Raw genomic sequence first — 12,714 nt, 5'->3', positions numbered from 1 at the left:
ACAAAGAGAAGAGTCAAGGATGACTCCAAGGTTTCTGTTCTGCACAACAAGAAGAACAGAGCTCCATTTGCTGAGACTGAGAAGACTACAGAAGAAGAAGTTGGGAGGGAAGGGGAAAACCAGCAGTTGCATTTTGGAAATGTGAAGTCTGAGATAGATAGGTAGGTGGAAAACGTAGAATAGGCAGTAGCACATGTGAGTCTGAGATTTAGGGAAGTCTATAAAGTCTAAGCTGAGGATACTAACTTAGGATTCACTAGCAGAGACAGAATTTAAGTCTATGAAACTGCATGAGCTCATCAGGGGAATGAAACAGAGAAGAGGTGTAAAGACGGGGCCTGAGCCACACCAGTGCTTAGAACTGTGCTGACCCATTCGGCCATCGCACAGCCAATTAAGTAGTGAGCACCTGAAATGTGGATAGTTCAAACTGAGATGCGCTGTAAGTGTAACATATATACCACACTTAGAATACTTGCTACAAAAAAACCCCATAATTTTACATCTCATTAATTTTTATTTCAATTCAAGTTACTTAACATATAGTGTGTATTATTAGTTTCAGGGTAGAGTTTAGTGATTCATCAGTTGCATATAACACCCAGTGCTCATGACATCAAGTGCCCTACTTAATGCACCCAATTACCCCATGCCCCCACCCACTTCCTCTCCAGCAACCCTTTGTTGCCTATAGTTAAGAATCTCTTGGGGCACCTAGGTGGCTCAGTGAATTAAGCATCCGACTCTTGATTTCAGCTCAGGTCACCACCTGGGGATCCTGAGATCACGCCCCACATTGGGTTCTGTGCTCAGTGTGGCATCTGCTTCTTGCCCTCTCTCTTCCCCTCCCCCTGCTTGCGTGCACTCTCTAAATGAATAAATCTTTAAAAACAAAAACAAAAACAAAAGAGTCTCTTATGGTTTGCCTGTTTTTATCTTACTTTATTTTTCCTTTCCTCTCCCTTTGTTCATCTATTTTGTTTCTTAAGTTCAATATATGAGTGAAATCATATGCTATTTGTCTTTTTCTGTCTTTCTCTCAGCATGATATACTCCAGTTCCATTCACATCGTTGCAAACAGCAAGATTTCCTTCTTTTTGATGGCTGAGTAATATTCCACATGTACGTATGTATGTATGTATATATATATCACATCTTTATCCATTCATCCATCAGTGGACATCTGGGCTCTTTCCATTTTTGGGCAATTCTCATTAATATTTTATAAAAGATTATATATTGAAATATTATTTTAGATATATTGGGCTAAATAAAATGTTACAAAAATTTCACCCATAGGCTACTAGAACATTTTAAATGATGTATATGGCTTTCATTCTATATCTATCGGATAGTGTTGGCTATCCAATTGATTAATAGAGATTGAGATGACAATAGAGATAAAATAGAGAATGAGATACAATAGTGAATGAGATGACAAACGAGAACCACCAGTGGGGCAGGAAAACAGGGAAAAAGAACATCTTAAAAGCCAAGAAAATAATCTGTTTCAAGTATGGACTCCATGTCAAAAATCTGATGACCAATAAAGTTTAAGACCAAATATCAACCAATGGGTTTAGCAACACTAAGGTCTTAGATGACCATGACAATAACGTTTTGGTGGAACACCATTCAAAGCCTGACTGGAGTGGATTTAAGAGAGAATGGAAACCTCTTAAGGATTCTTGCTGAGAAGAACTGCATAAAATGGGGCAGAAGCTAAAGTTCTGTTATCCCAGGAAATGGTATTTTTAAGATTGAGGAAGAAAAGCCATGCTAACGTGCTGATGGGAATGATCCAGTAGAGGGACATATTCATGAAGCAAGGAACAGAGGGGAGGATTGCTAGAGGAATATTTTTTAATAAGACAGGGTATGGAATCCAATGCACAAGAAGAAGAGATCACCCTTAGATAAGAGAGAAGATTCATCTAGACAGATAAAAGGGCCAAAGAACATAGGGCACCTGTGCAGGTAGGTGAGATTACTTCCACTTATTTAGTGCAGTAGGAAGGTAGGTTTGCTTCAAGTGAGGATGGTAAAAGTGTTAGAAGTCTAAGAGGGAGAGTGAATGACCTAGGGAAGAAGCATTCATGGCCCATCTGAAGTTAGTGGTGATGAACTCAAAGTAGGACCAATCAGTGTTAAGTGTATTTTTCTCTAGTTACACTGAGATGTGCAAGTATAAAGGCACGGTAGATAGAGAGCTAGACTTAACTAGAATTGAAGTACAATAAGGCATGAGAGAAAGACAGCTGCAAGTACAGGAAAGGGAGTAACTGTCATGAAGGAAGATTTAAAGTCAAAGACAGTCAAAAGGGTACTGACAGCAAGAAAGTGATATAATAAACCAGAGTCCAAGTAGGGGTGAACTGTAGAAATCAGAACATAAGCAACATATAAACAGGTGGTGGTCTGATAATAGGATACTTCAAACTGAGATCAGAAAAGGGTTGTAATGACCAAATCTAAAGTGTGATCATTAGAAAGAAAAATCCTGAAAGCTTCCAAAGAGAAAACATGGGTCACATATAAAGGATCAGGATGGCAACACTAAAATTAAGAGTCAGTGGAGTAATGCCTAAGTAACTCTGAGAAAAATGATTTTCCAACCTAAAAATCTATTACAACCAAACTTTTAATCAAGTGTGAGGGTAGGAAAGACATTTTCAGACATCTAAGTTCTCAAAAAAACAATTCCAACCCTGTCTCTCCCCATGGAACTGGAAATACTATACCACACAAAGTAATAAACTAAGAATAAAGGCATGAAATCCAGATAACTAGGCAACAAACAGAAAAATTTTTTGAAAGGGAAATGAAATTCCCAGGAGAATAGAACCAGGGATCACAGCTGTACAGTAGACCTAGAAGAGAACTGATCCAGCCTGAAGCTAGAGAACAAAGGAGCTAAGAAGAATTCAAAAAAATACTGATAGACTATCTGATGGTGTTTTATAATAATGGGAAGGGAAGAATCAAGGAGAAGTACAGAGAAAACTAAGCAAACCAAAAGCAGCAGCTATCATCTCCAAGAAAAATAAAAATCTGTATGAGAAAGGAAGTGTATGCTTACACCACTCGGGCTCATTTGTCATTAGTATTTATACAATCACTATAACGTCAACACTAAATAATGACTTAACCAAAACTGAACTATTGGGATACAGGAGGGGTTAATATGTGAATGCCAGTTATATGCTAAAAATGTGCTGATATATCCCAGTTAAAAATTGTTAAGACTGTATAAAATTGTATAAAATAACTGTATAAAATTGTTTATATCTAGATATAAGAATGTTAAGTCTATTATACAGAAATATGGAGGGGTGCCTGGGTGGCTCAGTCGTTAAGTGTCTCCCTTCAGCGTGGGTCATGATCCCGGGGTCCTGGGACCGAGCTAAGCAGGGAACCTGCTTCTCCCTCTCCCACTACCCCTGCTTCTGTTCCCTTTCTCGATGTTAGGTGATAAAGAAGGAAGGAAGGGGTGCCTGGGTGGCTCAGTGGGTTAAAGCCTCTGCCTTCGGCTCAGGTCATGATCCCAGGGTCCTGGGATCGAGCCCTGCATCGGGCTCTCTGCTTGGCTGGGAGCCTGCTTCCCTTCCTCTCTCTCTGCCTGTCTCTCTGCCTACTTGTGATCTCTGTCTGTCAAATAAATAAATAAAAATCTTTAAATAACCCTGTAGATACCATTGCAAGATGTAGAATGCAAGAGGACCAGTGGTTTGATGGGAGAACAGTGGTTCTCATTTTGTACAGGTCTACAGGATACTATATTAAGACAGACACATGTCTCTAATTCAGGAGTAAAATCAAGCAAAGACACATCTGAGGGCAAAATAAACCAGCACCTAGGAACTTCAGAAGCAGCCATTTCAAAGAAATGATCTGTTTATTACAGTTCATTCTTACTTATTCATTACCAGGTCTCTTAAGGACTATTCAATAGGCAACCAATTCTTTTTCTAATTGTAAGACCAAGACAAACTTACCAGGAAAACCCTGAAAAGTTTACAGAAACAAGAACACATAATTCTTCCAACCCAGGAACTTTATATTTCTTTCCAGTCTTCTTTATTATCACACAGTTGGTTATAATGTTGTATATAGTATAGTATAACAGTTGGTTATACTAACCCTTCAAAGTATACACTCTCCCATGATTTTATTTTAGAAGATTTTACTTGAGAGACAGGGTACACACAAGCAGGGGGGAGCAGCAGAGAGAGAAGGAGAAGCAGGCTCCCCAGTAAGCAAGGAGACCCTCTTGGGGCTCGATCCCAAGACCCTAAGATCATTACTGAGCCAAAGGCAGACACTTAACTAAGCCACCCAGGTACCTCCAGTCTCCCATGATTTTAGACATGTTTTCACTATCACTCTGTATAATAAATTATGTGTAATAAATTATCTATAATTTACTTCAAGCAAACCCTAATGGTGGCATTTTGGTTGATGCCAACTTTCACTATTAAAAACTGATTAAAGTGTTTTCGCATAAAGTACCCACATTTAAGGCTGAGTTCTAAAGATGAATTAATTAGCTCCAGCTGTGCTAATGCATACTCCCACTAATAAAAACCAAATGACAACTTACTGCATTCTTACCAATACTGAATATTCTCACTTAAAAATGTATTTGGTAGATGAAAAGCGATTATTTTAACTGTATTTCTTGGACGACAATGAGACTAAATTTTTAAATGCTACGGTTATTTATTACTCTCCAAGAGTAAGCTGATTTTACTGCAGTTACTCATTTGGGCTTCAGTGTTACGCTTTATTTGAATGAGATCTTAACAAATACAGATAATTTTTGTTATCCAGATTTTTCCAAAAATTTTTCTATCAGCTTTTTCCTATTGGTCTTTTCCTTTATGAGTTCTCCCATTTGTTAAGACCTTCATCCAGAGAATATGCAGAATTTCAATTATAATTATTTACATTACAAAAAGTTTATTTTCACTCCCTTTTAAAACAAACTCATCAAGGCACATAATAAAAACTCCAACAGCACACACAAGTATATCCCAAGTTTCAAGATTCCAGTTATCTTATGTATGAAGATTTAACTACTTACCATTTTTACAAAGAAACCTATACATTTCTATACCTAACTTATTTTACTTTATTTTGGAGGTCTAATCTTACTTGTACACATAAGACTACCTCCTTCTTTGTAAAGGGTGCATAATACTCCACTGTAGGAAAGGAGCTTCATTTAACAAGTCTATGTTGGACGTTAAGGTAGTTTCTAGACTTTCACTACTACAAACAAAACTACAATTAATGTCCTTGTACATAAGTCTTTGTACACAGCACAGATCTATTTGTAGAATAAATCCCTAAAAGTGAATCTGCTGAGTTAAGTCATATACACTTTAACTTATGATATTATCAACTGCTCTTTGAAACAGTTACGTGACTTTCTAATACCATAAAAATGTTTGAGACTTGCTTACAGTGGAAACCTGAGCCCTAATAAACGTGGAGGGCATGCTAAAGTGAGAAAATCATCATTTTGCAGCCATCACAGTGAAGATTAGTCCAACCAAGAATCCATGGATCCTAAATATAGGCAAAGATTTTAATGAGCAGGCTATTTGTATGACCTTAAAGAGTTTCCCTATGGCAGGCTTACTACACACCAGGGGAGAAAACAGTAACCATACAGTAATCAGAAAACATCTTGGAACAAAACAACATCACCACTGAGTGGGTGTATGCCTTACCTGTGACACCAGAAGGAGAACACAGTATCACTTATATCATATTCCTACCAGGACCACATAATCTAATGTAATCACAAGGAAAAACACACAAGTCTCAAGTGAGGAACACTCTTAAAAAGACAAACTAGGAGAGGCCTACATTCTCCAGAAACATCAATGACATGGAGACAAAGAAAGGCTGAGGAACTGCTACAGATTAAAGGATACTAAAGAGACAGGCAACTAGATGCAGGACATGATCCTAGACTGGATTCCAAACCGTAGGGGGGAAAAAACACTAAAAAGGATATTGGTGGGTCACCTGACAGGAACAGAGTATAGAGAGCAGACTGTTACTACCGATTCACTGAGGTTGAGAACTATACTGTAGTTGTGTATCCTTTTTCTTAGGAGATGCACACTGAGAAGTGTTTGTGGGGAGAAGGTAATAATGTATGCAACTTACCCTCTGCTGGTTCAAGAAAAAAACATACATACATGAGAGAGAAATTGAGAAAGTAAATGGGACAATGGATTAATAGCAGCTGAATCAAGGTAAGGGATGTATGCTGTTCTTTGTGCTCACTATAACTTGTTAATTTGAAATTAAAGATTAAAAAGACCAAGGCAGTGACTATTCATCTCTCACACACATGGCCCATGTGAATGCCTGTTTCTCACCCTCATGTACATGTACATTATACAAAATTTCTAATCTTTGCCAATAATGGGTAAAAAATGGCATCTCAGTTTTAATCTGCATGTCTCTTAAGTTATGCACCTTTTCTCATGTTTAAAGGTCATTTCATTTTCTACAAACTATCTTCTTTTTAACAACTTTTTTACACTTAAAATACTTCAACTATATTCAATTTATTTTGATGTTGTCATAGACTGAGTGTCTGTGTCCCTCCACAATTCATATGTTAAGTCCTAATACCCAAAGTGATAATATCTGTGGAGTTCCGGCCTTTGGAAGGTGATAGGTCTGCCCTCAAGAATGGGATCAGTGACCTTATAAAAAAGACCAAGGGAGCTCCCTTGCACTTTCTCCCATGTGAGGACATGGTGCAATGATGGCCATCTATGAACCAGAAGGCAAGCCCTCACAAGACACTGAAGCTGCTGGTGCCTTGATCTTAGACTTCTTGGTCTCTGGAACTATGAGAAATAAACTTCTGTTGTTTACAAGCCACTCCATCTATGGTATTCTGCTATAATAACCCAACAGATTAAGGCAGATGTAAAATGATGATAAGTTAACTTTCAAGGGTGCTAACCAACTACTGTAGCACTGTTTGCTATATGAATCCTTTCTCTGCCTAGGATTAGGATTTTCAATGTCCTTTTGGGTGTAGTGTGAGAATGCAGTTATTCATATGTATATATCTTCTCACTTGTTAATGCAAACTAATCTTTTTAAAATTTTCAAGCAAGTGGAAAAGATTTTCCATGATACCCACAGCAATTAAAATAAGTAGCTAAATAACCAATGAGTGTGTAAAAAGTAGACAGTATTTCATACACAACTCACAAGCCATATATTCAAATGTGAAGTCATATTAGCTATATTATTCTATTATTAATATAAATTTAGAAAAACTATACATACTATAGACTGAACCACTGGAGGAGACTAAGATATTTATTTTGGATTAGTAACAGTGTTAAAAAGAAACATGTTTCAACAAAAGGAAGAATTAAAAATACTTATCAATAATTTTTTTAAAAGATTTTATTTATTTATTTGACAGACAGAGATCACAAGTAGGCAGGGAGGCAGGCAGAGAGAGAGGTGGAAGCAGGCTCCCCGCCAAGCAGAGAGCCCAACGCAGGGCTCGATCCCAGGACCCTGGAATCATGACCTGAGCAGAAGGCAGAGGCTTTAACCCACTGAGCCACCCAGGCGCCCCCTTATCAATAATTTTAAATGTTATTACATTTCCCCTTAAAATTATCAGAACCTAAAACCTTATTTTTCTCATAAGGAGAAAAACATCTTTCCAAGTTTAAAACTCAAAACACTTCCTCAAGGCAAGGTACTTCGTAAAAACTGGAAGTATGTTTATGCCCTAAAATATTCCTCAAAGCTTTGTTTTCCTTAACTCCCTCTTACCCAAAGACCAAAAGTACAGCACTTCTGTGTTATACCTTACAAGAGACTTGAGGGAAGAAGCTATGTCTGCTATTTTCTTTGTGAATATCCACAACACCCAGAACAATCTGCACATAATGGATACTCAATGCATGGTAGCGATGGAAAGAATATACAGTGAAATTTAAGTTCTTTCTTCAAACTGGATTACTTCAGCCAATATATTTGTAAACAACATAGCATTACTTTAAAAAACTGTTTTTACCTATATTTGTTGATAAAAATAAGTATCACAAAAAAAAATAAGTATCACAATCATTTAAATATATCACAATAAATAAGATGGTCAAATGAGCTTCAGGAATTCTCATATTACAAAATCTTACCTCTTCAAAAACAGCAGCTTTATTTACTTTTTCCCTTGCAATGTCACAGATTTTCAGGATTCCCAGAGCAAAAGCTTTCATGGCAGGATCTTCTATAAAGTCTGGATTATGAATGTAAAGGCACGTAAATACTGTCTGTGCCAAGGAATGGCCTTCTAACCATGTTATCTATAAAGAGATAAAAGTATGTGTATGTTTAAGACAACATACAGTCTGCAAAGTCTAAACTGACCCAGGCTAGACTGCCACAGACCCAAATAAATATAGTATTAATCATGGCATTTCAAAGATGATTAAAAGGAAGTTCAGAGGAAACAAAAGAATTACAATTCACTTTCACTGACTTTAGTTTTTCAAGAATCATATACCATAAATACGACTAGCCATCTAACGAAAGTATTCTTATATAGAACAGTCTGCAATATATTTGAAGACTAATGAAATGACAATGCTGCCTTACAGACCATTCAAAAGCAATCAATTCCACAGTGGAGTCCATAGAAATCCATAAAGTAGGGAATTCACAATTTTAGAACTAACCAGTCCTTAGCCACTCATTTAACTTTTCTTTTTCATATTCACTACTACTGACTAGTTGAGAGCTTCATTTCCCACCTAGATTACTGCAAGAATCTGCACAAGTTTTCGGGCCTTCCATCTCCAATTTAATAACCCCCAACCAAAGGAACTTTCTGGGAAGTCACAGTTTTTAGATTAACCAAGTGTTATTTTAACTCTTACCAAACAGCAAAAACAAGTATCCATTATCCCTATCAATTCAGGCAAGGTGAGGTCTTTAATTTTAATGGTGCCATCCTAAAAAGGAGGAGAAATAGGACATATGAGCAGAAGTTTTTTACAAATTTATGGTTTCTATGTCCAGTAACATTTTGCCTTCCAAAAATTGAAGATTTTAAAAATAAAAATTCTAGAACTGTATCATCATCGGATAAAAACCGAGACACAGGGTGTGCACAGGGTACAGGGTAGAAGCAGAGAGAACCTCAAGCAGACTCCCCACTGAGCGTGGAGACCAAGGCGGGGCTCAATCTCATAACCCTGAAATCATAACCTGAGTGGAAATCAAGAAGCAGATGTTTAACCGACTGAGCCAGCCAGATGCCCAAAGAAAAGTAAACGATTTTAAGTTAACTATATTACTTGTAAATTTTGTTTAGTAAATCTTTTCTCATAAAGTATGCAAAATTAAACTCTGTCAACTATGGATGAATTTATAAGTCAATCCTCACAGAGTTAATTTCAAACTCACAACCATAAGCACCTTGCTTAATATATTAATATCCAATTTTAATCCCTTAACCAACTACCCTGGTATTTAAAAATATACTGAAATGCTTTCAAAAATTAATGAATAGGGCACCTGGGTGGCTCAGTCAGTTAAGCATCTGCCTTCGGCTCAGGTCAGGTCCTGGGACTGAGGCCCCTGTCAGGCTCCTTGCTCAGTGAGGAATCTGCTTCTCCCTCTCCCCCTGCCCCTTTCCCCACTTGTGCTCTCTCTCTCTCTCTCTCTGAAACAAATAAATAAAGTCTTTTTAAAAAAATAATAAATACACACAAATTTAGAGCAAGCTTGTAATGAAGATCCTAAACAATTTTTAGATTTAACAGATTTCAAAGATCAATAACTAAAGGTTATAACTAAATTTTATTTATATACCTGAAATGCTCTTTAAAAATTATGCTTTAATATGCCAAGTTTGATTTTCGTTGTTTTAACATATGAAATAACAAATGATAAAACACAAAAGCACAATGGTAATTACCTTGATAGCTTGTTCAAAATTGAGAACTTTTCGATTAACTTGGTTTCCAATCATGCCAGCATCCATCTTGGGATCCATCATTTCAATAGCAGACATGGCTTCAAAAAGACCAAATCTGCAAATAAAAAACATGACTGCACAAATTGTTCTTGAACCAGTTAAGTTTACCCAGATTCTCACAATGATATAAAAATTATTACAGTGCTTTAAATAACGATAATATTCTATGTATTTTATCTTCCCAATTTGCTACCACTTCTATTTCAACTAAATAGAAACATAACATAAAAATTATTCCATGTATTTGTCATTCGAATTATTTTACAAGCACTGTGGGAGAGAAAAGAAAACAAAAGACTTTTTTGGGGGCGCCTGGGTGGCTCAGTGGGTTAAGCCGCTGCCTTCGGCTCAGGTCATGATCTCAGGGTCCTGGGATCGAGCCCCACATCGGGCTCTCTGCTCAGCGGGGAGCCTGCTTCCTCCTCTCTCTCTCTCTGCCTGCCTCTCTGCCTACTTGTGATCTCTCTCTGTCAAATAAATAAATAAAATCTTTAAAAAAAAAAAAAGACTTTTTTGTATTTCTTTCAAAAAGGTTGCACATCAGAAATTTTGGAAAAAAGATCAACTGATCTATAACGGATTTCACTTTGCCTTTAAGTAATTTTTCTCTAATATTTAGAAAGTTGTGTTTCGAATAATCATCAAACATTTTCTTTATATATTCAATGATAGTAATAATCTGGCACATTACTGTCTGTAATGACCCAAGTTCTGGCAATAACATAATGAAAAATAATCCAGAAATCCTCTTATTTGTGTCTGGTATTTATGAGTTAATTAGCCATAAGAGCAGATAGCGGTGATGCACTGTGGACTGGTTAGTACGTGTATCATTAACTGAGATATGCCTCAAAAAAATGGGACAGGAACAAAAAAAGCTTAAAAGAAAGTGTGACAGGTGATGAAGCTACTGACTTCATATTTTGCTTAGTCTAAGCTATTAGATTACCAGGAAAATAAAGACATCTACCTTGTTACACTAAATCGTTTCCCTCAGAAAGGCAGCAGCAAGGAGAAAGCAGCAGCTTTAAGGAGACAGACTCTTCCCTGCAATCCCTCAAATCTCTTAATGCTTCAAGATAATCTGACAATATGAACATGGTATTATTGAAGATAACCCTAGTATATGCTAATCAAAACCCAAATGGTATTTTTCAAAGAGGCTGTCAAGCCAAAACAGAAAATATGCAAAAATGGAAGAGAATTTTTTCAACAAAAACAACAGAGATTCATCAAATATCAAAGACACTATAAGATATAATAATTGAAAGCATTCTAGAACACACAGGTCAATAGAAAACAGCCTAAACACCATTTCTGAAGAAATTATAAATGATAAAAGTAGAACTTCAAAGCAGTGAAAAACAGTGGGTTAACCAATAAATACTGTTGAGGTAAGTGGCTAACCATCTAGAAAAAGTGAAATCTTTGATTTACACAATTTCAAAAAGTAAACTTCACGCAGATTTAAGTTCTAAACCTAAAACATGCAAACAAAAGACTTTCCAATAATTTATAAAACGAGTTGATATATACAACTGTGTAAATATTTTAAAATTTATATGCGCCAATAATAAGCCATAGCTGGAACTCCATAATTATCTAGGATGGATATTTTTGATATAATTTTCAAAAAGTTACTATATAGAATACAACCACCTGGTATAAATAAATAAGGCAAGTAGTCAAAAAAAAAAGGAGGCAAACAACATGAATGGAAAATTCGCAAAAGAAAAAATGCATATTAATAATAAAAAAGTGCAAAGCTGCTCAAATTTAAATGTAATCAGGTAATGCAAAACAAAATAATGATAAATTTCTTTGGCCATTCAGAAAGCTTTAAAAATATATTTAGTTTTTTTTCATTGGTGGGAGTATAAACTGATACAGACTTTTGTTTAGGAAAGCCTGGCTGAACCCATTAAAATCCAGTCATTTGATTTCTAGGCTTCCATCCTAAAAATCTTCTGTACATGTATACAAAAAGGCTTGCAGAAATTAAATGTCTTCAATTTTCCCATGTTACCAAAAATACTGCAATCTAAATGTCCATCAATAGGGATACCACAGAATAAATTATGGTATAGCCGTTTTATAAAATACACACCAACAAGGTAGAGCTTATATACTAACATAGAGAGATCTCTAAGATAGATCTCCAAGATATACTGAATTGCGAAGGAATTTTCAAAATAATACATACTGTAGATTCGCATTTACAATTAACTAATTTTATAGATTTTTACTCATGTAAATATATTCCTTTGTAAGTCTAGAAAAACATGCAACAATCTGATAACAGCGATTATCTCCAGGCAAAGAATAGACATGTGGGGGAGTGGTGGCAGTGTCATGGGAAGTTTTTGTTTCATCCCTGAGGTCTAATTAGTTTAAAAGTATCCATTTATTACTTATAAGAGAACAACTAAATCAAGTTTTTAATGGCACAATTAAAAGCCTAGTGAGGTATCTGCCTAATTAGTAAACCTCTACAGAAACTGTAGTAGTATTAAGTTAGCTATTTCATTCATCCAACAAATACCACAAGCACCTAATATGTGCTAAGCATGGTTCTAGGTACTTAGAATACATGAGTGAGCGGAACAAATTTGCCTGCCTTAAGGAAGCTCACATCCAGTGGAAGGAAACAGACAATAAACAATAAAGATAAAAA

The 12,714-nt window shown here is 36.1% G+C and overlaps 1 protein-coding gene across 2 annotated transcripts in view; it reads right to left on the bottom strand.

Moving 5' to 3' along the window:
• NAA35 (N-alpha-acetyltransferase 35, NatC auxiliary subunit) overlaps positions 1 to 12,714 on the bottom strand; it is a 96,989-nt gene that overhangs the window by 69,380 nt on the left and 14,895 nt on the right. For both annotated transcript variants that reach the window (XM_080819944.1, XM_080819943.1), the window contains exons 4-6: positions 9,981 to 10,095; positions 8,938 to 9,012; positions 8,197 to 8,364 (exon numbers count right to left, since the gene is read on the bottom strand). In XM_080819944.1, coding sequence (XP_080676070.1) covers positions 8,197 to 8,364; positions 8,938 to 9,012; positions 9,981 to 10,095 — 358 coding nt within the window. The remainder of the gene's footprint in view (positions 1 to 8,196; positions 8,365 to 8,937; positions 9,013 to 9,980; positions 10,096 to 12,714) is intronic.

Source organism: Martes martes (genome assembly GCF_963455335.1).
Source record: "Martes martes genome assembly, chromosome: 12".
Lineage (NCBI taxonomy): Eukaryota > Metazoa > Chordata > Mammalia > Carnivora > Mustelidae > Martes > Martes martes.
The sequence above is the reverse complement of the archived record's forward strand: the minus strand, read 5'-3'. Positions and strand labels throughout refer to the sequence as shown.